At 35.9% G+C, this 27,527-nt stretch overlaps 1 protein-coding gene across 1 annotated transcript in view; it reads right to left on the reverse strand.

The window, feature by feature from the left end:
- Positions 1–27,527, reverse strand: part of SPRED1 (sprouty-related, EVH1 domain containing 1) — a 141,040-nt gene that overhangs the window by 23,251 nt on the left and 90,262 nt on the right. Inside the window, exons 2-5 of the mRNA XM_006883036.1 lie at positions 25,753–25,755; positions 19,922–20,096; positions 5,585–5,753; positions 3,948–3,997 (exon numbers count right to left, since the gene is read on the reverse strand). Of these exons, the coding sequence (XP_006883098.1) occupies positions 3,948–3,997; positions 5,585–5,753; positions 19,922–20,096; positions 25,753–25,755 (397 nt within the window). The remainder of the gene's footprint in view (positions 1–3,947; positions 3,998–5,584; positions 5,754–19,921; positions 20,097–25,752; positions 25,756–27,527) is intronic.

The raw sequence follows: 27,527 nt of genomic DNA on the forward strand, positions 1-27,527 counted from the left end.
CAGCGTACCAACTGATATATTTCAACATCAGACGCTGCCCTGGATGTGCTCACTAAGTTGTGCCTGGAAATCTGGAGGTCAGCCAGATACCCAACTGACTGGAAATGATCGATATTTGTTCCCATTCTAAAGAAAGGTGACCCAACAGAGTGTGGAAATTATCGAACAATATCATTAATATCACCTGCAAACAAGATTTTGCTGAAAATTATCCAAAAGCGATTGGAGCAATATATCAACAGAGAACTGCCAGATGTGCAGGCTTGATTTAGAAGAGGTTGTGGTACTACGGATATTACAGCTAATGTTAAACAGAACTTGGCTGAAAGCAGAGAGTACCAGAGGAATGTCTATCTGTGCTTCACTGACTATGCAAAGGCTTTTGACTGTGTGGATCACAACAAACTGTGGTTGACTCTCAGAAGAATGGGAATCCCAGAACATCTGATTGTGTTTATGCGAAACATATATTTGGACCAAGAGGCAGTGGTCAGAACAGAGCAAGGAGATACTACATAGTTCAAAATCAAGAAGAGGGTCTGCCAGGGATGTATTCTGTCTCCATACCTTTTCAATGTGTATGCAGAACAGATCATCTGGGACACTGGGCTGTACGAAGAGGAATGTGGCAGCAACAGGATTGGTGGAAGAATCATCAACAATCTGCGTTATGCAGATGACACAACCCTGCTTGCTGAAACTGAGGAGGACCTGAAGCACTTGCTACAGAAGGTCAAAGACTGCAGCCTTCAATACAGATTGAAGCTCAACATCAAGAAAACAAAGATTCTCACAGTGAACCAACTGGCGGCAGCAGTACGGATGGTGAAGAGATTGAGATCATTAACAGTTTGAGTTTCCTTGGCTCCACAGTCAACAGTCTTGGTACCAGCAGCTGGGAAATCAAGAGACAAACTGCACCGGGAAAGGCAGCTCTCAGGGACTTTCCTGAATACTGAAGAGTAACAACATCACGCTGGAGACTAAGGTGTGTCTGATCCAGACTATAGTCTTCACAATTATGTGCTATGCATTCGAGAGCTGGACAGTGACTAGGGATGATAGAAAGAGAACTGATGCCTTTGAGCTGTGGTGCTGGAGGAGAGGTGAATATATTACAGACAGGAGAACAAACAGGTTTGTCCTAGAGAGGGTGAAGGAGGACTGCTTCTTGGAGGCAAGGATTCTGAAGCTTCGTCTGACATACTCTGGACATGTTGCAAAGGAGTAACTACTGGTCCTTCGAGAGGGGGGCCATCATGTTTGGCAGATTGGAGGGATGGCACAGGAGAGGAATACCCTCGATGGGATGGGTCGATGAGAGTGAGTGTGTCGGAGATGGTGAGGTTGGCACAGGATAGAGCAGGGTTTACGGCTCTTGTACATAGGGTTGCTGTGAGTCGCAAGCGACTTGACAGCACATAACAACAACAACAACTGAAAATCTATACTTTTCTAAATGTCCAAATATTCTTCTTGAAGACATAGTAAAAGTCTTTTAAAAGTAAATAAAATACTATGTATAGAGGTTACAGCTCCCCCCCCCCTTCTTATTAAATAACAGAACTCAGCCTAAAATGAAACCGGTTTGGGAACCTAATTTAAGACAGTGACAGTTCTTAGTATCATAAAATATTTTTATAAAATATTTTAGCTATAAATCTAGTAAGTTTTCAGATACAGAGTCTTCCTAAAAAGTTACCACTTTTGCAAATCAGTATCTGAGTAATTCATATCCTAAGTGCTGAAAGCAAAATCACTTTAGACAATAAATGCAAATTAGAGTCTTGGCTCAGAAACTGTAATAATTTTGGAGGGTAAGGAGTATGAATTACTTTTTAATGGTCCAAAGAAAACATGGTAATTTTTTTTAGATTAACAAACTCTCTATTTTCTTAGATTAACCAGCTCTCTATTTTCTTTTCCTAAAGGTATGAAATCTAAGCTCACTTCCTCTTAAAACCTCAAGCCTGCTGTGAGGTAAATTTTGTGGGGTTTGTATCAATTTAGAATATCTGAAGAATGAGAACTGGAAATGTTCTAACTGGTAGACAATTTAAAAAATTATCTTAGAACATGTATAAGCCAGCAAGAGCTAGTATTACATATCAAATAACTCTTAATTGGCTCATTAAAAAATAGTTGGAGAAAGAAAGAAATTAATAGAACATCTATGCTTTATTATTGGTCAGGGAGCTCAGGTGCCAACTCTGCACTGCCAACTCAAAGGCACATGATTCAAACCCACCAGCTGCTCTGTAGGCGAAAAATGGGCAATCTCTTCCTATGGGATTTATAGTCTCAAAAGAGAAAGTTATCTACTAACAAATAGTCAAATGGTTATTATACATAACGGCACAGTCATATTAGCACAGAGTAATTTCTCAAATATTTATTGAACGAACTGATGAATATTTAAAACAAGACTACTCTTGTTTAATCAAGATGTTTAAGGTCTAATATAACAAATTACTTGTAAGAAAAGTTTTAAAATGAGTTTCTTAAAACCATTTTAGTTGTCTTTTCAAAAGATAACTATTACTTTAACTCACTATGAAGCTTATTAAATAGATTAGTATGCACTTTATTCCTAGTAAATAAATTAGGACTGTTGTTATTAAGTGCCACTGAGTACAACTCATAGCAATTTTAAGAACAGCTAACCTGAAACCAGCCCTATACTGTGTCACCGTCATCATCTCTGAGACACTAGAGTCCACTGCTGAAATCAGAGTATCAATTCATCTTGTTGGGGGTTTATCTCCTTTTCTGCCTCTCTATCTTTTCAAGCACAATGAATGCCCTCTCTTAGCTATACGTTAAAAGTATGAAAGACAAAGCTTTGTCATCCTTGCATGCAAGAAGTACTCTGGTCGCACCTTTTCCAAGACTTATCAGTCTGTTCTTTTGGCAGGCCATTACCATTAAGTCTTCTTTTTTGGCACCACAACTTACAGGAATAAATTTTTCTTCTGTCATCCTCATTCACTATCCTCTCTGAATGCATAGCAGGTGAGATTGAGATCATGGCCTTAATCAGGCACTCCCAAGAAAGAAGGGAGGCAAGAAAGAGAGCCTAATAAAAGCTCAATGTCTTTAATGATCTACCCTTGAAAACCAAACACTGTATCTATCACATTCTCTTTAAGAAACCATTAACTCAATATAGTGCACATTCAAAGGATGGTGATATATATATATATATATAATGTTAAATGCTCATCTGTAGCATTTTGGAAGAGCAGTAAGAATAAAATGCCTACTTTTACTGCTTTAATACTGTATGCAAATTCAAATTACACAATCTTTAGTAATCACATGACAAAAAGTAGATTTATTCAATCATTCTATTACTACCTGCTTTAATTTTATTATCAAATAATATTTTATAATCATGTGTAAATAAATATACATATATATATATAGAGAGAGAGAGAGTGTCTGTGTATGTAAATTTTGTACATCTTAATTCCTTTAGTATACATTATTAAAATTCAATCACTGGATCATGAGATAATAATGCTTTAATTTTTACAGCTGATATACAATACACTTGACCATATACATGCCAAACTGTTTTCTATAAAGTGTACCATCTACACTTCCTCTACCAGTTTGTCCTTCTAACAGACAGACGTAGTATGAAGTGGTAGAGTATACAATTTTCCTTAAACGTTGGCAATGGAAAACTGTTGCCTGCTTTAATTTATGCTACCAGCTAATTATTAGTGAGATAAAACAAGTGTGTTCACATGCTTACCAACAATTTATAATTTCTTTCTGTAAATATTTTTAGACAGATACTTTTGTCCATTATTATTTCCAGTGAGGAACAAGGTTGCCTTAGAAGTTTTACAAAGTGATTTATGAGTTATTTACTTAGTAAGAGTAATATTTCTTCTACACTATTTATGTTCAGAAATTATTTTACAAGTTCAAGTACTTACTTGTAATTCATCATCTAGTCCTTCAGTTTCATTTTTTGATGCTGGGCACCCTGGAGAAATTAAACAGGTAAATGAGGAGTAAGCCAAAATTTTCATTTTATACTTTAGTACTATGTCATTATAGCACTGTGCTGACTAGCAATGTGGATACTTTGTCCCTGTGACAGAAAATTAGAGAATAAAGTGACTGCTTTCCTCTTCTTTAATAAACATCCTAGATTATGAGATGTTCTCCAGAAAAGGCAATCTTTACTACCTTGCCTAAGTTTTCTCCCTAATTGTTCTTAAAACTGCTATGCACCGAATCCTTCTGGTGTTTATGAGCCGCCTCAGTTAAAAAAACAAGGTTTGCCATTTGAATAGATTCCTCTGTGAAAATTCTTTCTGAATCTTTTGCCCATTTTGTAACTGGGTTATCAGTCTTTTTCTTGTGGAGGCTCAGGAGTATCTGTAAACTTTTGTTATAAGACTCTTTTCTGAGATGGTATTACTAAATGTTTGTTACCAGTCTGTAGGTTTTTTTCACCCTGTTGGAAATAGTTTCTGATGTGCACAGGATTTAATCTTTAGAAGGTGTCATGCATCAATTTTATCCTTAGACTGTGCATTTCTTGTTGTATTTGGCAGTCTCTTTATACCACGGACTAGTGCTTCTAAGCTTGATCCCAGTTTGTCTCTTATGAATGCTATGGTTTTGGGCTTTACTCCCAGATCTCTGATCCACCTTGAGTTGGATTTTTGTGTGAGATGTGAAGAAATGATCCAAATCAATAAAATTTGGCAATAAGAGACATGCAAATCAAAACCACAATGAGGTACTACCTCACTCAGTAACAGTGGCAAAGTTTAACAGGGCAGCAAGTAATGGATGTTGGAGATGATGTGGCAAGAAAGAAACCCTTCTACACTGTTGGTGGGGTTGTAAAATGGTGCAACCATTCTGGAAGGCAGTTTGGTGTGTCCTCAAAAAGCTGAAAATAAAAATTTGATAACTGAGGCACAAACAGAGATTTGTACACCAATGTTCATCGCAGCATTATTCACCATTGCAAGAACATGGAAACAGCCCAAATGTCCAACCACAAATGAATGGATTGAGCAATTATGGTGCATTCACACAATGGAATACTATGCAGCACGCAGAAGCAATAACTTTGTAATTTATTACTTAACTTGGGAGGGACTGGAAAGCATTATACTGAGTGAACAACTCAGTCCCACAAGGATAAATATTGTATAAAACCATTACTGTAGAATGAGTATAAGGATCCAGGAGGGGTGGGAGAGGCTGGAAGCAAAGGGATATGGATGTGCAGGGGAATGGGGGGATTAATCACTGGGTTGTACAATTTGATGAGTGGAGGGGTGAGGGAAATTGAAAGAATTTGTACAAACTTGCATTCGAGTTTTGTAAATAAACTAGAAGGAACAAACAAAAAAAACCAACCAAGGTTAACTACAGTTCCAGCAACCCTGTATGTGTCAAGGGTAAAACTATATTCCTAAGGGTTTTCATTGGTGATTTTCTTTCTGGAAGCAAATCCCTCAAGCTTTCCTCTAAGGTACCTGTGAGTGATCAAATTTTTGGAGGCTCATCTGTATTCTACAAAACTGGTAGACAAATCAAGAAAAGCTACCTTGAGAAATATCCTCTATTGCTCTTCGAATGCCTCTATCAAACGCTCTTGCATCAGCAGGGCTTTGAAAGGTAAGGCCAAACTTTTTGTCGTCAATCTTCCAGTGATGAAATGTAGGAGTGACTTTATTGTAAATGAGGTCCTTTTTAAGCATACATTCCAAAACCACCTATTAAAAATCAAATGTCAAAATTTACTATACACACAGCATGCGTAACACAGGTAAAAACTGAAGAGAAGAGCTATTATTTTTAACAATGGAATATTAACCTATTATTTAAAGAAAAGTATTAATACTAGGTATGTTTATTACAGAAACTAAAATGGGATAAAAAAAGATCATGCAAGTTGGACTAGATCATGAAAAATAAAAACAACACCAAAAAAAAACCAGACACATTCTTAGACACTTTTTATGCTTTCCTAAATTTGCAGAAGAGTACATTAGACATTACTTCTATAAAAAAACAGTCATAATGTGATGAATATTTAACTTTGTAAACTGCAGGAGCTCTGCTGTCACTGTGTTTTGGCTACTCATCACAAGGTTGACTGTTCAAATCCACTAGCTGCTCTTTTTTTTTTCCACTAGCTGCTCTTTAAGACAAAGTTGAGGATAATTGCTTTCTATTAACATTTACAGCCTTGGAAACTCAATGAGGCACTGAATTTTGGTTTTTTTCAGAAAAACTCATTTAAATATCTAGTATATTTTGTTTATTTAGCAGGTTTAATAATCATAGTTATCACTCAAATACCTACCTAAGCCATGTTCTCAGTATGTGATTGGAAGTGGATTACATATTAATTTTAGCTACCAAAAAGAGGTTTTGACTGAGCAAGCATTAAGCTTGTTTCCTTTATCATCATTATTACTACTCTGAAATAATTTAAAACTTGTAGAAAATTCTTGTCTTTTCTTTACCCAGATTTGCCATATTAACATTTGATGTGTACATGAGTTTATTGTGAATCATTTGAAAGAGATTTACATATATCATGCTTCACCTTCAGACTTAAATATATACAGTTCCTAATTGCAATGTTAATATTTTATTTTAATCAAAGTCACTAATAGTAACTTTCCGTGGTGATTCTGAGGCTGTAAATCTTCATGGGAGAAGACTGCTAAACTTTCTCCTTTGACGCTGTTGGAAGATTTGAATTGTGGATGTGTGAAGTGTTTGGGGTAGTGGCACAACTAGCTATGGAATATGTTATCAGAACTTCGCAAATTCATCATAGAAAAATGATCAATTTCAGGAAATTAAAAATTGACACAATGCTTTTACCTACAGTTCATATTCCCAATTTGGCCACTGTGTTATTTCTTCATCCTTTATTTTTTTAAAACTTCCAGCACAAGATTCAATCTACAAATACACATTTTGTTTGTAGATATAATGAGCTATGGTATAGTTAACGCCCTTGGCTGCTAAGTGGAAGGTCAGTAGCTTGAAACCACACAAGAGATGACAGTCTACTTCTGTTGCGCAGGACTGCTATGAATTGGAATTGACTCAATGATAAAGGTCTGGGATGGCCTTGGCAGCTCAATAGTTAAGTTGCTAAGCAAAATGCTGGAAGTTGAAATCTACCTAGCCAATTCACTGGAGAAAGATTCAACAATCTGCTCCTCATAAAAATTATAATCAACACAACTGTATGGAACAGTTCTACTCAGGGTCGGTATGAATAATAAATATCTCAATATTATCTTACAACAATGAGTGATTCTCAACTTGGAACTGCTTCTCAGATGTACCTGTTTCACATTTATGCCACCAGGGTGCTTTTTAATTATTTCTTAAGTACTTAAAGGAAAGAGTTTTAAATACAAATAGAAAAAATTATTAAGATCAAATTACCTTCTTTCATTTCTTACTTATTTACAGTTAATTCTTCATGCTCTTCCACTAAAATACAATGCCACTCAATTAGCTCATTTTTAAATACATGAAAGTATTATTAAATTAGCACCTCTATTAAACTTGCCAAGATTAAGGTTTTTACTTAAATTTTAACGTGATAAAAACTAATCTTCACCATTTGCTTGCAAATGACATTTCTTTTTTATAATGTCTCAAAAATCACTGGATGCTTAGTTTTTAAAATGAACTTTTACATATATGGAAGAAATAAGAGTAGGAAAATGAACCAGCTCTTTGAAATATTAGAATAATAAGGGGAAATGCGCTCTAAGAGTCAAGTAAATACTGAGAATTTATATCCGCTATCACTTGGCAACTAGTTATGATTCAGATTTTTGTTACTTTTATCTATAAAATGTGTTTGGAAGTAATTAATTTTACTCCCAGTAAAGACTCAAGAGAAGAAATTAGCCTACAGGACTGTCAACTCAAGCCAGAGCTTCACCTACTCTCACACCAGAAGAGATTAATCCTAATAGAACGAAAGAAAAACGCAAAAAAGAACTCACAATTTAAAAGACCAAACTTAGTGAACCGACTGAGAAAAGAGGGCTTCCCAATACTTAACACCTTGAGACATTCTTTAAACTCTGAACTGATCTCAAGGTCACCTTTTTGCTAAATAAAAGACTGGCTCAAAAAAGAAAAATCATCTACAAGAATGCACACAGATAATTAAAGCACAAGAGATAGGAATGAGGCAGAAACGGTAAATTATTGGAAATGGAAAAGCCAGAAAAGAAAGAAAATGGCATCTAATCTACTATGTAATTTCTGACTGAAGAAAAAAAAAAACTAATTAAAAGTAAAAGAGAGCCCATAGAGATTCTATTAATAACTATTTTAATAAAACAAAAATATTGTTTTTGGTGACAAATCAAAAAGAAATTAACATATTTTTGGAAAAAGCTACTATAGCAGCAGCTAGTCAGAATTTGAAAATGAGTAGTAGGACTGAAAACAAAAAAGCGGGTGAAGGGTGGATAATTAATATACTGATCTAAACACCTATCATATTTGTAGATAATTTTTTTAGAATACCCTTCCCAGAAGCTCCTATATCCAGTATAAATGTTATACATGTTGTTGTTCTTTTTAGGTGCTGTGGAGTCAGATACAACTCATAGCGACCCTATGAACAAAAGATCTGAACCCAGTCCTGTCCTGTGCCATCCTCACACTTTCTGACACACAAGAACTCACTGCAGCATTCAAAGTGTTAACCTACCTGGCTGAGGTTGTTCCTCTCCTTCACGCTCCACCCTTCCCTACATCATGTCCCTCTTTGAGGAATAGCACCTTTTAGCAACATGTTTAAAGTATGTGAAGTGAAGACTCCTCATTCTTGCCTCCAAAGAGCACTATGGCTGCACCCTCTCCAAGACATAGCTATTTGTTCTCTTGAACATGGGATGTTCAGTGCTCTTCTCCAACACCACAGCTCAAAGGAATCAATTCTTTTTCTGTCATCATTATTCACTGTCTAGGTCTCGGATGTATAGCTGGTAATCATAAAGACTGTGGCCTGAATCAGAAGTACCTTATTCCTCAAACTGACATCATTATACTTCAATAAATTTGGAAAGGTTTTAACTGCACAGATTTTCCCGGTTCAATGCATTTCCTTATTTCCTGACTGCTCCGTACCAACAATGTTAATTGTGGATCCAAGCAAGAAGCAGCTACTGACAGTATCAATTTCCTCTTCATCCATCATGATACTGCCTATCAGGCCAGTGGTAAGAACCTTTGTTTTCTTGATATTGAGACACAATCCATACTGAAAATTGCATTCCTTGATCTTCTGCAGCAAGTGCTTCAAGTCCTCCTCACTTTCATCAAGAAAACAAAGATTCTCACACCACTGAGCCAACCAGCAGCACCATGATGGATGGAGATTGAGGTTTTTAACAATTTCAGCTTCCCTGGCTCCACAATCAACACTCTTGGAACTAGCAGTCATGGAATCAAAAGACAAACTGCACTGGAAAGTGTGCTGTCAGGGACCTCACCAAAGTACTAAGGAACAATGATGTCAGTCTAGAGACTAAGGTGTGCCTGATTCGGGCTTACAATGAGCTGCACAATGAATAGGATCACTGAAGAATTGATATTTTTGAGTTATAGTGCTGGAGAAGAGTCTTGAACATACCATGGATCACCAGGAGGACAAACAGGTCTGTCTTGAATAAGGTGAAATCAAGTTTTTCCTTGGAGGCAAGGATTTTGAAGCTTTGTCTAAACATATGTTGGACACATGTCCAGGAGGGACCAGTCCTTGCAGAAGGACATCATGCCTGGAAGGGTGGAGAGAGAGTGCAGGAGAGGAAGACCTTGGATGAGATAGATAAACATGATATCTGGGGCAATGGGACTAGGGGTGTCCGTCTGAGTGCTCACAATAGGGCAGGGTTTAGAGCTATTGTACAAGGTTGATAGATATAAGTGGTAGGAGACTCAACAGTACATAAGAACAACAACAACAATTCATATACATTCTGTTTCATTCATAATTCATTCTTCTAAGATTAGTAGCAGACCAGTTTGAATATTTATACACATCTTGCTCAGTTATGACTATTTTCACAATAATGGTCTTAAGAACTATTTGTCCTAAAAAGGCTAAGTTATTTCACTCAGCATATAGAGATTACAATGCTCTCTGGACTCTTCCATGTTGTGTAGTATTTTACAAAATCATTGTTTCCTGGTGCTGCATAGTAAACCATTTTGTGAACCTGCCAGTTTCTCATTTCATTCATATGCTGGATGGGCACTGGGGTGGTTTCTGTTTTCTTGCCATTGTGAATAATGCTGCTATGAACACAGGTGTACATACATCCATTTGTGTCTCAGTTCTTATTTCCTTGGGGCATATTCTTCGCAGTGGAGTAGCTGCATTATAGGCATTTCTCTGTTCAGCTTTTTGAGGAAATGCCAAACTGCCACCAAAGTGGATACACCATTCTACCATCCCACCAGCAGTGTGCATTAGAGTTCAAATCTCTCCATAACCTCTCCAACATTTAAATGTTGAAATTTTGCTACTGCTGCTGAAGTGAGATGGTATCTCATTGCTGTTTTGATTTGCATCTCTAAGACTGCCAGTGATTTTGAACATTTCTTCATGTGTTTGCTAGACATCCAAATGCCCTCCTTTATGAAGAGTTTTTCATGTGTTCTACCCATTTTGTAGTAAGTTATCAGTCTTTTACTTATGGAGGCTCTGTAAGGTTTTGTACAATTCAGTTATGAGATCCTTGTCTGAAATGTCATTGTCAAATGTTTGGTGTGTTGCACCACCCCCAACCACAAAGTATGTGGGCCCCCCCCCCATGTTGGCAAACGTTTTTGATGCACACAGGGGCTTGATTTTCAGAAGATCCTACTTATCAATTTATCATCTCCTGGTTCTCTAGTTTTGGCTATATTTGTAAGCCTATTTATGCTGCAGGGTTCTAAGTTTGTTTCCATTTTGTCTCTTAGGATCTTTACGGTTTTGAGTTTTATCCCCAGGTCTCTGATTCCTTTAAGTTGGTATTTGTGTGTGGTGTGAGATGTGGACTGTTTCAGCTTTCTGCAGGTAGATGACAAGTTTGTCAGCATCATTTGTTGAAAAGGTTGCCATTTCTCCATTTAATAGGTTTTGTTTCCTTGTCAAATTTCAATTGACAAAAGGTAAGGGGGTTGCTTTCTGGGTTCTCAATTCTATTCCATTGGCTTATGTGTCAATCACTGTACAAATATTATGGCTGTGTAGCAGGTTTTGCGATCAGGAAGTGTGATGTCTCTCATTTCATTTTTATTTTTCAGAAGAGCTTTACTTATTCAGGAGTCTCTTTCCTCTCGTGCTAAAACTGCAAACTGCCTTCTCTATCCCGTTTGAAGAACGAGTTTGGTGTCTGTATTGGGATTATGTCAAAGATGTAGATTTCTTTTAGGATTGTTTTTTAAAATAACCATAATAACAACAATAGACACACAGAAAGTATACAGTATAAGTTCACCATATTCATGATTTTCTAAATCAGCAAACTGTAGAAAATGGCTACTAAAAATATTATCTAAAAAGATTACACTCATCCAATGCATATTAGCCAAATTATTTACAGGGAAATAAATAACATAAAAGGATATATTATTTATGACAAGGACTTATATTTATTAATTATCAATCTAGTAAACTAAACAGCTATCTATAGGCCTAAAGTGGTTATTAAAATCTTCTTCAATGTATGACTTACTCTTCAAGCTTCCTTATAAGAGAAAATCTGGTACAAAAGGAAATGATTAATTCTGAGTCCTGTAAAACGACTCTAAATTAATTGCCAGGAGCTATTAAAAATATAATCTTGAAAATATTTAGACTACAGTTGTTAAATTTGAAATACATACCTAACTAATCCTAATTAAAAGCTGAATAAGTTTCTTTCTAGGGTTAAGTAATTCTGGAAGTATGTGAATTACATCAGGCCCCCAGTTGAACTCAGAAGATCATTTATAAATGAAAGAACAAAAGAGTCATTTAAAAGAAAGCATCAACCCCACTCTCCTTTCTCCTTTCTACAGTTTATAAGAGTTTAAATGGCTATTTTATAGCGACTATTAAATGCAACTTACTAAACAAAAAATAAGAACTAAGTGGCAAAACCCAAAAAGTATCAACAAAACACAGCCCATTTAGACTGTGTTTGGTTAACAATGTATAAAATATAGAAGAATTACATTTTAGGAACAGTTCTAGAACCTTTGAACTTTGGATCATCTACAAGGCTAAGTGGTTTAGAAAAGCATCACTTGTTTAAAAAAAAAAAGGTATAATAAAATTTCCAAACAAAGCTTTATTAAGTTTTAAAAACTTCCAAATCCCAACATTTAAATGCTTACAGATTCCATTCAGACACTTGACATACCAGCCCACAAGGCCAATTTAGAGCTGAATGAAATGGTTATAAATAGACTGACCAGAGCTAGCTCTAGGAATTGGACTATAATATTAAGGAGATAAATAATATTATGTAAAAGTATTTGTTAGGGCAGTCTTGCATTCCAACACAGATCTAAGCAAGTTAAAACATACAAATCTAAATTCTTTTCTACCTAAGTAACTACTCTGAAAGCACTAACATTTCAGTACGATCATAAAGTTTATCAATCTAGATAATTTTAAAAAAACAACCCCAAATTTCCCCAACTTCTATTAAGATTCAATAAATATTAATTATGAAAAAAACCTTATAATCCAGTAGAAGATCTATGGAATTAAAGAAACCAATTCCAGCAAAAATATATTATTTTATACTATCTTAAGAGAAAGAGGAACAATATGGTTAGTGAGAAATGAGGTTATTTCCTTATGGACAATTTCAAACTCATTCTGCGTGATTACAATTATCTTAATATAAGAAAATCCAAGTAAACTATGAAAAATAGAAACAGGAACATGATAGACTTTCTGAGAAAAATATTAGGACTTTATAAAGAAATTAAGTAATTCAAGAGAAGACCTGTTAAAACAACTATTATTCATATATACACATCAACCATCAAAAATCAAAAGAAAAAGAGGATTTCTACTAACTTTTAGTGTGAAATTGATTGAGCACATAATCAGGATGAATTATTAATAACTAATGACTAGAATGTAAAAATTGGAGGGGAAAAAAAGAATCGGTAGTTGGAAAATATGGTCTTTGTGGCAGAGACTGGAGTTGGAACGACAAAAATTTGTACAACCAGTGATTTATTCATTGCAAATATCTTTTTTAAAAAATGATTAACAGAAGATTTATTTAAGTAATAATATATATAATTATTACCGTCAAACTTATTAAGTTAAATGTTAATTTCAATTTTCCTTCCTGGGTAAATTTTTCTCTCTTATCTCTGTCAGTTTTTAAAATATAATACAAAAAGAGGGGCCCAATGTCAAACACATCTCCTATGAATGAGAGCTTGGGAGTGGGCTTGAAATTGAGATAGACATTCACTGATCTTGTACAGGTCCAATGAGTCAAGATCTTCAATGACTGACTGGCAGTTGGAGTTGCTGAGCTTCATGAAGCAGATACTCCCAGTTAAGTTGGGAGCTAATGGCCAGCCGCTCAGTAAGAGCCTGCTGTGCCTCTGGAGGTATGTTGTATTTGGCTGGGTCGAAGGTAGCAGGTAGGGAGGCCAGGCATGATAGCTTGTACTATAGGACTGAAATCTTAGCTACCCAAGTATCTTTTTAAAAAAAAAAAAAAAACAAAACAACAAATGGCAACTGTACATGTGCACCTCATCTGATGAACTATACAAGAATCAAACTGACTAAAAGTTGAAAGCAAAGAAGGTTTGTAGTTTGAAAATAGGGTCTTGGCGATAGAAATGAAATTAAACATCAACTTAGTCACTAGAGAGGCTATTAACAGTTTATTAGCAGTTTGAACGAGATGATAAGGATATTAAGTTTATTATGAAATGTATCTCAATCAGGTATAAAAGAGAATGACAGAGTCAATATAAAGATCCCCTTAAACCAGATCAATAATATAAATCAACACAATTGGAATGGTGTTTGTTAAAAACAAGGGTAAAAAGGGAAGACACAGACTGGGAAAAAGTATTTGGTAATGACATGTCAGATAAGGGACTTATATCTAGAATTTATAAAATACTTGAGTACCACAACAAGATAAACAATCCAACAGAAAAATGGACACAAGATATGAACAGACACTTCACCAAAGACATTCAGATGGCCAACAAGCACGTGAATAAATGTTCAAAATCCCTAGCGGTAAAGAGAGATGCAGATCAAAACAACTATGAGGTATCATTTCACTCCAGTAAAAATAGCAAAATTTGACAGAACAGCAAGGAACAAATGCTGGTTAGGTTGTGGAGAAATTGGAACCCTTATTCACTGTTGGTGGTAGTGTAAAATGGTGCAACCACTGTGGAAGGCAGTATGGCACTTTCTCAAAAAGTTGCAAATAGAAGTATCTTAATCACAATAGGATAAATACTGTATGGTACCACTGCTGTAAAACAGGACTGACATTGAGGTTGGGGGAAGATTGAGAAGGATGGGATGTATACTGCACTGAAACAGATGAGGGAGAAAACTGTTTAAAACGGGTATGTGATTAGGTAATTTTGTCATGACAGGTGTCTAGAGCAAAGGCTGAACAGTGGCGTGGGCCTTGGGGGGAGGAATTATAAAACAATGAAAGAATTCTTCTTTTACTTTTCAAAGAGAAGAGTATACTGGGGAGGAGGGGTAGGCAGGGAGAAAAGTGTAATAATGAATGAATGGAAATCCAAAGTCTGTAAATTTTCATTGAAATTAATAATAAAAAATTAAAAAACAAAAACCAAGTATCTCAAGAGTAAAAAAAAAAAGTATAGTTAGTAAAGGGATTAAAAGTTAAAATGTAAATTGAAGTTTTTTTAAGGGGGGGAAATAAAGGCAACCAGGATATATTGTGGGTCATATTATATAACTTGATTGTCAAGACTAAGTAAAAAAAAAAAAAAAAAAAATGAGTTAATGGTATGGTTCTAAAACACAGAGAAAAGTTGGTTTGGGATTAAGATAAAATGAAACTGTTGACAATTCCAATCTTTTTTCTTTCTATCATGCTGTTACTTATTTGGCCCAGTGGTAACGATTTTGTTTTCTTAAAGTTGAGGTGTAAGCCATATTGAAGGCTGTGGTCTTTGATATTGTGCATAAAGTGCTCAAAGTTCTCTTTACTTTCTGCAAGCAAGGTTCTATCACCTGCATAACACAAGTTATTGATGAGTCTTTCTCTGAAATTGATAACACACTTCTTTATAAAGTACAACTTTTCGAATGATTTGCTCAGCATACAGACTAAATAAGTATGTAGAAAGGATAGGGACCTGATGCACATCCTTCTTGATTGTAAACCATGCAGTATTTCCTTGTTTTGTTCAGGCATATGCCTCCTGGTCTAGGTTTTTCCTAAGTATAATTAAAGGTTCTGGGATCCTCATTCTTCTCAATGTTAGCCATAATGTGTTATGATTCACATAAATAATTTTGGATAATTAATAAAAAAATAAGTCAGTATCTTTCCGGTATACTCTACTTTCAGCCAAGACCCATCTGACATCTGCAATTCAGATGCACTGCACTCTGGTGCCATGCACTTTTCTGAAGCCAGCTTGAATTTCTGGCAGTTCTCTGTGGATGTGCTGTTAACAGCTATTTCTGTATCATCTTCAGCAAGGTTTTATTTGATCACCCTTCTTGGGAATAGGAACAAGGGAGGATTTCTTCTAGTGAGTTAGCCAGGTAGCTGTTTTCAATATTTGCTGGCACAGATTCATAAGCACATCCAGGACTGCATCTGTTTTGTGAAATATATCAACTGCTACTCTACCAATTCTTAGGGTCTTATTTTTTACCAATGGCTCACTGCAGCTTGGACTTCTTCCTCTAGTACTACTGGTTCTTTTTTATATACTACTGCCTGAAATGGTTCACTGTCATCTACATTATATCAACTGTGTATTTCTTCCAGTTTCTCTATCATTCAAGATTTTGCCTATAGAATCCTTCAGTGCTACAACTCAAGGCTTGAATTTGTTCTTCATTTCCTTCAGCTTGAGAAATGGGGAGCATGTTCTTAATTTTTAGTTTTCTAACTCTATAATACTTTACTTTGTCTTCAGGAGCCACCCTCTGATGTCTTTTCACAACTCATCTTGCCTTCAATCATTAGTGTTCAATGAGTCAAATTAATTTTTAAGATAGTTTTAAAAGTCAGTTGGGATACACTTAATATCTTATTATTTCAGTTCTCATGAACTTGTTTCAATTTTCTTGAACTTTAATTTAAACTGTTCTACACTCTACTCCGGGCCTAGTCTTGACTCCCAATACTGAGCTGCTTCAACATTTCTTTCTACAGATGTAGTCAATCTGATTCCTGTGTAGTGTGTGTTTACACACACACACACACCCCATGGAGTCAGAACTGACTCACAGCTGACTCTCCAGCTGGTTTTCAGGTGCTGTAAACGTCATGTTTTTAAAAAATATTTGTAATGAATAAATAATTCTTTGTGCCAAAGTCTATCATTCCAACTTCCAGCCTCACTTTTGTCACTGAGGTCTATTACCAGCTACTAGTCCTTCTTTTTTCAAAGTTTTGCATTAAAATAAATTATTACTAATGCATCTTAATTATTAATGAATCTTGATATAGAATCAATTTTATATTACAAAAGTTGGTAGAAATCCCCAATTTCTTCATCTTTAAGCTTTATTGGTTGGTTGATATTTAAGTAACAGCTGCATTAACAGAATTTCCTTCAATCTATATGGATATTATCCTATCCCGCACAGCATTGGAGATCACGAAATGCTCTTTTTAACATCATTCTCTTCAATTTGTCATTTCCAGCACAGTAGATCATGATTGTCTGCTTCAAAATGACTGACACCAGTTCCTTTTAATTCACTAATGCCTAGCATGTCAAACTTTGTGTTCCATTTAATTTTTTTAACTTTCAATTTTTCTATATTCATACTTTTTACATTTCATGTTTCAATTAGGAATGAATTAATGTTATCATTGACAGTTACTTCAACTATTTAAAAATAATTTAAAGGCATATAATTATTGTTTTAAATTTACAAAGCATATATAATTCTGATAAAATAGTTAAATAACATAACTTGTGTACAGTAGACATTTTGTTAAAATGCCCGATTTAAGACAGAAATGCCATGCTTATCCATAATGATAGCTAAGCATCAAATTCTTCTTTTTTTATTTTTATTTTTTTAGCATCAAATTCTTAATAAAAATAAGAATATAAAATATAAATTTCTATCATGGGAAAAAAATGTAGAGTCCTGGTGGAATAGTCTCTAGTATGTTGCTCTGTTAACCCAAAGGTTGTGGATGCATGAGGCTCCACAAGATAAAGATGAACAGTCCTCTTCTTGTGACTAAGAAACCTGAAAGAGGGTTGCAATGAGTGGGATTCCACTACGTGGAAGCAAGTCCGTATTTTGGTAGTAAAGATTTACCCATACAAACCAACAGTCAAATTTTAGGTAGCCTTTAAAAAAAAAAAAAAGTCATCTAAAGGACTAAATCAAACTATAAACATTTGAAAGGAAATGGAGGGTCTAACTCAGACATATTAAGAAGAAGATTGTGAGAATCTGTCCTTATCAAAGATCACTATGCTTTTATCTCCAAATCTCTGGGAGAAAGGTAGTATTTTCATTTTCTTATGCTATAACTGTAATACAAAATCAGGTGTTTCTTTCTTAAATACCAATAAATTATGCAATTCAATAGTTTGTAGCAGTCATTTCCAATTGTTTTTGTCTGTTTAGTGCATACTATTGAGAATACTAAAAAGGTAAGAAGAAAGAAGAGGAACTATTAGTGACCAGATGCAACCAGCCTAAGGGCTTCAACCACTTTAACCTACAAATGGCGTACAAATCAGGAAGCTCTAGAATGTTAGAAGTTCAAGGAATGAACTATACTTGTAAAAGCTTCAAAGACAAGCAAATTTTAAGAAAGAATCATATATATCAATCACATAGAATGGTACTTTAACCAAAAAAGGATCAGGAAACATACTCTTTATTTGCCCTGTCTCTAAGAGAGAAGGAGCCCTTTAGCAGAATTGACACTGTGCTTGGGGGGGATAATCAAAAGGCTGATGGTTCATATCTACCAGTCACTCTATAAGAAAATAAAAACAGTTCCCTCTTGTTATGATTTACCATCAACAGATGCATTATTAAAGACACTGTGGTACATTTGCATGAGGGACTACTACACATCACTAATCAAGAATTTGTAAAATATTGTGTAATATGGATGAATCTTGAACAAATTATGCTGAGTGACAGAAACCATCAACAAAGGGGTAATTATGGTATAAAACCACTAATTAAAAAACTAAGGAAAGGTTTACACATAAATAGAAATAATCTTTGAGAGTTAACAGAGACTAAAGAAGGAAAGAAGGAAGAATGGAAATATAAGTTTAGGTAAAGAAAAAGTAAAAATACAATTAAACAACACAAAAAGATCTACATCTCAGAAATCCGATTTTAAGTCATTAGGAGTCAGAACTGACTTCACAGCAGTGCTTTTCTAAAAAAAATAAAAAAATAAGGTATAAACATTTTAAAACAATTATAATAAGATTTATTTTTTTCATATACTCAATTATAAATGAAGGATTAGAAAAATCTGCCAAAATTATTCTCTCACTTTTGAGAAAAGCTATCTTCTTGACCTGGAAACACCCTCTCAAACATTGTCTATTCTTTTTATTATTACACCAAGTGCAAGAGGTACTTGTTACTTATCTATCCTTTCTTAAAGGGTAAAGCTTTATTTTTCATGGAGTGTGAGAGGTGCATGTGTCTCACATAATTTCTAGAGTTCATCTATGAGTAGTCTAATAAATCCCCTGGACTGTCATACATACAACAGATCTATCTTGGAGGAAGTTCTCCTTAGAGGCAACTCACTTGAATTTTTTGGCATGCTGTGAAGAGGAGCCAGTCCTTGGAAAAGATATCAACTGGAAATAGCAGAAAAAGAGAGGAAGACCCTAAACAAGATGGACTGATACAATGACCACAACAATGAATCTGAGCATGACAGCAATTGGAACAATGCAAAGGATAAGGTCACCATGAACCACAGACAACTGGTAGCCCCTATTAACAACAATCTTTATAGGAAATAGGACAACAAATCATGAAATTTAAAGTAGTCTCTCCTGTCAATATTAATTCTTTTTACTGTCCCTGTTTCACAAATAATAAGCACCTTCAAGGAAACTACTGCAAGCAAAAAGTTAGGCGGAATAGCAAACCTTCTGATTTTTAGTTTAAAGATTTTATTAGAAGAACCTAGATTCTATTTCCTAAGACTAAGCTAAGGGCTCCTTTAAAAGCCTTCCTCCACCCCTTTAAAGTCTTTCACAGTAAATAATGTTGTATTCTGAGTGTCCTATTTACCCTCATGGAACTCTGGTGGCCTATGGTAAGAAGCTATACTAGAAATCCAAATGCACAGGGTCTGAATCCACTAGCTGCTCTGTAGGAGAAAAAATGGGTAATCCCCTCCCAAGTGATTTATAGCCTCTGAAAACCACTGGATGGTTACCAATAGGTTAATTCTGACTTGATTTCACCTAGTAACAATGTGCTAACAATTCACTACTTTGTGTACATTAATGTTATTCTTGTTTACAAAGAAACTAATTCCATTTATATTTTAACATGAAAACTCTAAATAATTTAACAGGCAAAAAAATTCTCATAAAAATATAGTACACTAATAATTTTAAAACAATTATTCTGTAGATGTAGTCTTTACATTATTAACAATAATTATTCATTTACCATTTTGTCCCTGAGTCGCTCTCCATGGATAAAAAAGTCAGCACAGCCATTCTCTTCCTGGTGAGGAACTCTGAAGATAGTGACGCAGCTCAGTCCACTCCCCCCAAGTGGTAACCATCCACCACTTGAGTCATCCCGGGTCATCACCACAGCTCGGACTCGTGCATAACTATTACTAAAATAGATGCAAAGATTAGGAATTAGCTTTTCCATAAACAAAATACAGCTCTGCTGTCAGTCATGTTTAAGAAATCAGCCACCACATTAATTTGTGGTTTACTACTTCCATGAAGAGTCCACACATAATTACTTGATAGAGGTAAAAAAAAGTTATTATTATTTTGAACACTATCCTTAGGTTAAAACACAACTTAATTCTTATGCCAACTTATCATTTGAATAAACTCAAGCATATCTGAATGCTATGAAACAAGTTATGAAGGACTCCACAGACAACACTGTCCATCTATATATAGTACCTATGTAACTGTCTTTATAAAATCCATTTAATGCATTATATTATAGCCAAGACAAATTACAGCTGCTAAACTAATGATTGCTATATATTATAAATAAAATACTGAAACAAATATGCTTCAACCAGATGTCACATTTTCAATTTCTTCTACCAACTGAGAATCCAAACCACTAACACAAATCATACGAAGATAAATGTTTTGTTTAAAACCTTATCAGGCAATTTGGACTACAGAAATCTTTCATATCCTCTTTGGAGGAGTATTTTTAAGAGAGATTACATTCTTCTAATGCCATCAAGAGTCATTATTAACCACAAGGCATAACCTAAAACAGTCACTCTAGTTCTAAAACTCATAGTATAATAATTAGTGAAATACTTTAAAACTTACAAATCTTGAAGACGTTTTAGAAAATGACACTGAATATAATTTAAACTTGTTTTGGTTCTTATAAATATCCACTGTAATTCTTTGCTTTTCCAGTCCGTCTCTGCAAGTGCTAAGTATTATGATTGTCAGTTTGTCACTGCATGTATCTGAAATTTTCACCTTTGTTTACTTTTTAACTCTATATTTTTATTAAGACATAATTACACAGTAATATGTAATCTTAATTTAAATATATAATTTAAAAAGGGTGACAAATGTATACATCTTTGTAATGAACATGATAAAAAGGCAGGATATCTTTTATCATCCTAAAAATTAAAATAAGCCTCTCTCCTGTCAAATTAGCAACTATTTATTATGATTATGGTAACATACAGGTTAATTCTGCTTGTCCTTAAAATTCATACAAATGTAATCAAAGAGCATTACTAAACATACTAAACATACTCTCTTGCTAAACGTACTCTCTTGCTTGCTTTCTTTTGATCATGCTATTGTACCAGCAGCTGATCCTTTCTTATTACTGTTAGTCACTGAATGAATATTCACTATATGCACAATAAATTAATACTTTCTATTGCTAATGGATATCTGAATTGTTTCTAATTGTTATGTGCCATCGAGTCGTTTGAGATTCATAGTGACCCTATGTACAACAGCCCTAAACCCTGCTCTATCCTGTGCCAATGGCACTGCCTCTGACACACCCATCCTGATTACCCCAGTCACTGAATCAATCACCTCAGAGAGGTGCATTAGAATATGAGGTGGATTCTAATTGTTAGTTATTCTAGATAAATGTTGACAAACATTCTTGTACAAGTTGCTGTTTAGACTTAAACTTTCATTTCTTCTATATAATTTTCTAGGAATGGAATTGAAGAACTATTTTCCAAAGTTGTGAAACTATTTTACATTGCCACAAAAAATGTATCATTTTAGTTGCTCTATAGCATTGCAACATTTGGGCCTTTCAGACTTTCAAAGTTTTTGTTTTCATTGTAGAGATTACACAGTAGTTTTCATCAAAAATTATTATGTCTCTTCCAGGTCTAAGGTGATCAACCCGCAGTATTTTCAATTGCTTCATTTACATATGTGACAAAGCTGGACAATAAATGAAGGCAAAAAAAAAATCGCATTTTAGTTACAGACTTGAGAAAGAACAATGAGTATTTCATGGAGTGACATAAGAATAAAGTAATCTTAGGAGAAATAGAATCAGAATGCTCCTTACAGATAAGGATTTGTAAAGACTTTGTCTCCCTTACTTTGACCCTCCTAATTATTGCCCACAGGTAATTATAATGTACCTGTTACTCAAATCTTCCACTCACAGATGACATGATAAAAGCCTATATATATAACCAAGTCTCCAGCATCTTCAAAACTTCAAGGACAGTAAGAAATCTAAAGTCTGAAGGATAAGCAATGAAGCATTCATAAACTAGCCCTTTAGAATAAAATCACTGTGTTTTCTGCTGGATAGTATCATTAATTTGTCATAGTAGTTTAAGGTTAAAAAACTATATATAGCCCCTGGCTTCTGGTGCCACCGAAATCTATTTCTCACTATCAGCAATGATACTAAGATTGTCGTGTTCCAGTTCTCTAGGTCTATGTCAAATGACATCAGTATTAAAAACCCCCACGTATAAGTAAGAGCATTATTTACTCTTCACAAAGGAGCATAAGGTAGAAGAAAGTAAGCAAACATTAATACTACAGTTTCTTATGAGACAAAAATACTGAAACTAAAGAAGGGGGAAAATAGGACAAGCCAGGTTTAGAAGAGGCCGTAGCACTAGAAACATCACCACCCATGTCAGATGGATTTTGGCTAAAAGCAGTACCAGAGGAATGCATATTTGTGTTTCATAGACTATGCAAATGCATTTGACACTGTGGATCACAACAAATTGTGGGTAACCTTGAGAAGAATGGAAATCCCAGGATCCTTGATCGTGCTCATGAGAAACGTAAACTTGGACCAGGAAGCAGGCCTTAGAAAAGAACAAGAACACTGACTGGTTCAAAATCAGTAAAGGAGTATGTCTGTCTCCATACATTTTCAGTCTATATGTGGGAAAAATAACTCAGGAGGCTGGACTTTAAGAAGAAGAATGTGCCATTAGGATTAGACGAATACTCATCAACAATCTGTGTTATGTAGATTATGCAGATGACATAACCTTCCTTGCTCAAACTGAGGAAAACCTGAAAAGTCTGCTGCAAAAAGTCAAGGACATAGTCTGCAAGATGGATTGAAGCTGAAAATCAAGAACAAGATTCTCACCATCAGTAGAGTAGCTCTTCGATAGATGGAAGAGACTGAGGTTGTTAAAAATTTCAGCTTGCTCAGATTCATAATCAACACTCTTGCCACCAGCAGTCAGGAAATCAAGATGAATTGACTGGGAAAATCTGATGTTAGGGACCTCTCCAGAGCGCTGAAGAGCAACAATGTCAATCTGGAGACTAAGGTGCACCTGAGCCAGGACATGGTCTTTGCAATTACTTGTTATGCATCAGAGAGCTGGAAACAAAGATGACAGAAAAACTGCTAACATTCGAGTAGTGGTGCTGGAAAAGTATACTGAACATATTATGGACTGCCAAGAAAATAAAAAGATCTGTCCTAGAGAGGGTGAAATCAAGTTGCTCCTTGGAGACAAGGATTTTAAGGCTCAGTCTCACATACTCTGAGCATGTTGCTAGGAAGGATCAGTCCTTGGAGAAGAACATACATAATGCTTGGAAGGATGGAGGGACAAGGGCAGGGGAAGACAACTCCAGATGAGATGAAATGACACAGTAACATGGGTAATGAGGGTTAAGTGTGTCAGAGGCAGTGAGACTGGCTCAGGATAGAGCAGAATACAGAGCTACTTTGCATATGAGATGGAGTCAACGGAACGGGACATCAGAGAATAACAACAACATTCAATCAAAAAATTAAAGGGCAAGTTTAATTACATAAAACACACTCCTACAGAGAAAAAGACACCAAAGTAAAAGACAATACATGGGGGTGGCGGTTATTACTTCTGTTAGGTGCTGCTAAGTCAAGTACAACTCACAGAGACTGTATGAATAAAAGATCTGAACCCTGTTTTATCCTGTGCCATTCTCACACTTCCTGACACACAAGAGGCCATTGTGGCAATCACTGCCAATCTACCTGCTTGGGGGGGGGGGGGAGGTCTTCCTTCCTTCACTGACCCTCTATTTTGCCCACCATCATATCCCTCTCCAAGGAATAGCCCCTCCCAGCAATGTGACCAAAGTATGTGAGGTGAAGCCTCATCCATCCCACATCATCTTTCCTTCAAAGAACTCTTCAGCTGTACCCTCTTCAAGACCTATCTGTATGTTCTTTTGGCTGCCCACGGGTTGTTCAGTAGCGCCTCTCCAACAACAGAGCTCAAAGGTATCGAGTCTTCTTCAGTCATCCTTTTCACTGTCTAGCTCTCAGATGCATATCAAGTGATCAGAAAGATGATGGCCTGAATGAGACGTGCCTTCATCCTCAAACTGTCATCATTACTCCTCCATAGTTTGGAGAGGTTCCTAACTGTAGATTTTCCCAGTGCAATGTGTCTCCTTATTTCTTGACTGCTGATACCAAGGGTGTTAATTGTGGATCCAAGCAAGATGAAGCTGGTGATAATTTCAATCTCTTCTCTATCCAGTGGTAAAAAATTTTGTTTTCTTGACACTGAGATGTGATCCATACTGAAGACTGCATTACCTGATCTGCAGCAAATGCTTCAAGTTCTCCTCACTCTCAGCAAGCAAGGTTGTGTCATCTGCATAACATCGGTTATTGGACGGGTCTTCCTCCAAACCTGATGCCACACTCTTTATACAGTCCAGCTTCTCAAATAATTTTCTCAGCATACAGATTAAGTAAGTATGGAGAGATAATTCAGTCCTGACATTCTCTTCTTATTTAAACCATGCAGTGTTCTCCTCTGTTTGCACAACAGCTTCCTGGTCCAGGTATAGGTTTCTCACAACTAAGATCTCTGGGACTATCATTCTTCTCAATGGCAGCCACACCTTGTTATGATCCACACAGTCAAATGCTTTTGCACAGTCAATAAAGCACAAGTAGACATTCTTCCAGTATTCTTTACTTTCAGCCAGGATCTATGAGACATCAGCAATGATTATCTCTGGTGCCATGGCCTCTTTTAAATCTTGCTTTAACTTCTGGCAGTTTTCTATGTATTGTTCTAGTCGGTTTTGAATAATCTTCAGCAGTATTTTGCTTGCATGTGGTATTAATGATATTGTTCGATAGGTTCCATATTCAGTTGGATCACCTTTCTTGGAAATGGAGGGAGGGTAAAAGGGAAGAAATCTAGAGCATACACACAAACACACTACAAAGTAACACAAAAATAATGGCCTAAAACTAAACAATACAAATGGTCCAGTTCTGGGTCTGACAGATCTTCCTAGGCTAAAATAAAATCAAAGGGTCTGCAGAGGTATTTTACTTCTCAACTTTAGAGGGACTTCATTTCTTTGCCTTTTCAAGCTCCTAGAGGCCAACGACATTTCTTGCTCATGGTCCCCTCACTCTTCTTCTATACTAAAAAACTAAAAATAGCATCTCTCCAACATCTTCCTCTGACCACAAGCCCATAGTAAGGCAAGGGTATTTTTGTGTTTTCTTTTGTATGTTTTTGTGGGTTTATTTTTAGGCTAGTCACTTTTACAGACTCATATAATTAGATGGGGCTTATAAATCCAGGATAATCTCCCAACCTGAAACCTGGATCAGATTTGCAAAGATATTCCAATTTCTGAGGACTGTAATATGAAAACCTCGCTGATGACCCAGTAGTAAGGAGGTACACAACTATAGCAATAGCATGTGGCTCAAGTTCACCAGCTGCTATTTGAGAGAAAGATAGGCAATATTCTCCCTTGTGACTTACAGCCTCTGGACACTCGCTGGAGGGTCTGCTATGAGTTGGCTCCAAGTCCATAGTACTTAACAACTGAGGTAACAGAATACAATGTGCACTACTACTCTGTGCACAATTTAAAACAGAAAAAACGGGAAGATAATGAAAATAACAAAAATCAGTAAGACTAACAGCCCAAAGAAAAACTTAGAACGTTCATAAGGAAAAATAGATTTTAAAAATCCCAGAAATATATTTAAAAAGATCAAAAACAAAATTCAACCATTCATCAAACAACAAATGCTGGTAAGGTTGTGGAGAGATTAAAACTCTTATTCACTGCTGGTGGGAATGTAAAATGATACAACCACTCTGGAAGGTGGTCTGGCACTTTTTCAGAAAGTTGGAAATAGACATGCCATTTCATCTAGCAATTCCACTACCAGTAATATACACTAAAGAAACCAGAGCTTCCACCAAAACAGATGTATGCACACCCAGGTTTATTCCTGTGTTATTCACAATAGCGAAGAGATGGAAGCACTCCAAGTGCACATCAAGAAGCGAACAGATAGAAAACGACAGTATCTTCACACAAAGGAATACTATGCAGCACTGAAAAACAAGAACTCATAAAACATTACACAACATGGGTGACCCTGGAGGACATTATGCTGAGTGAAATATCTCATTCACAAAAGCATAAGTACTGTATAACACCACTGTTATAAAACAGGACTGACATGGGGGTTGGGAGGATAACAAAGAAGCGATACATAATGAACACTACAATGGAACAGATAAAAGAAAAAAGTGTTTAAAAGGAATATATGATTAGGGAGAGGGACATCATGCTTAGAAAGGTGGAGAGATAGTACAGGAAAGGAAGACCCCAGTAGAGATAGATTGGCATAGCAACTGGAATAATGGGGGTAGGTATGTTAGAGACAGTAAGACTGGCTCAGGATAGAGCAGAGTTCAGAGCTATAGTATATAGAGTTGTTATAAGCTGCAAGTGACTTGACAGCACATAACAATAACATGAAATTATTACATGAAAAAAAGAATGAAAGCAATCTACATGAGTCAATAGGGAACTACCTTAAATCATGCAACTATGTGCGGGGGGGGGGAACGACACACGGGATGATGGGGGGGGAGAGACACTGAGATGGCTCTGCATATCTTCAAGTGCTAATACCTAGTAAAATTTCAAAAACACCTTATGAGGAAAGGATATGAAACCAAAAAGAAGTTAATTACATAAAAATATGATGGTGGTTGTAGTGTACCATCAAGTTGGAACCGACCCATAGCTGACCCTCTGGCAGGTTTTCAGAGGCAGTTAATCACACACGAGATTGCCCATACTTTTCCACAGAGCAGCTGGTAGATTTGAACCATGTGTCTTCAGGACTGCAGCACAGCTTCTTATCACTAGGCTATCAGAGAGCCCTAAAACTATGGACTAATCAACAGAAGTTTCCTGTTTTTTGTATACTTGCAATATAACCACAGTCCATATGTTAGTCTACACATACACAATAACACAGAGATTTACTTCAAGGAAATGGCATATATAATTGTGAGGACTGTTGTTGTTATGTGCCGTCGAGTCATTTGCGACTCATAGCGACCCTATGTACAACAGCCCTAAACCATGCTCTATCCTGTGCCACTCTCATTGCCTCTGACACACCCATCCCGATTACCCCAGTCACTTAATCAATCCACCTCATAGAGGGTCTTCCCCTCCTGCGCTATCCCTCTACTCTACCCAGCATGATGTCCCTCTCTAAAGACCTGTCTCTCCTTACA

This window comes from Elephantulus edwardii, unplaced genomic scaffold, assembly GCF_000299155.1.
Source record: "Elephantulus edwardii isolate Elephantulus edwardi_28Jun2011 unplaced genomic scaffold, EleEdw1.0 scaffold00026, whole genome shotgun sequence".
Taxonomy (NCBI): Eukaryota; Metazoa; Chordata; class Mammalia; order Macroscelidea; family Macroscelididae; genus Elephantulus; species Elephantulus edwardii.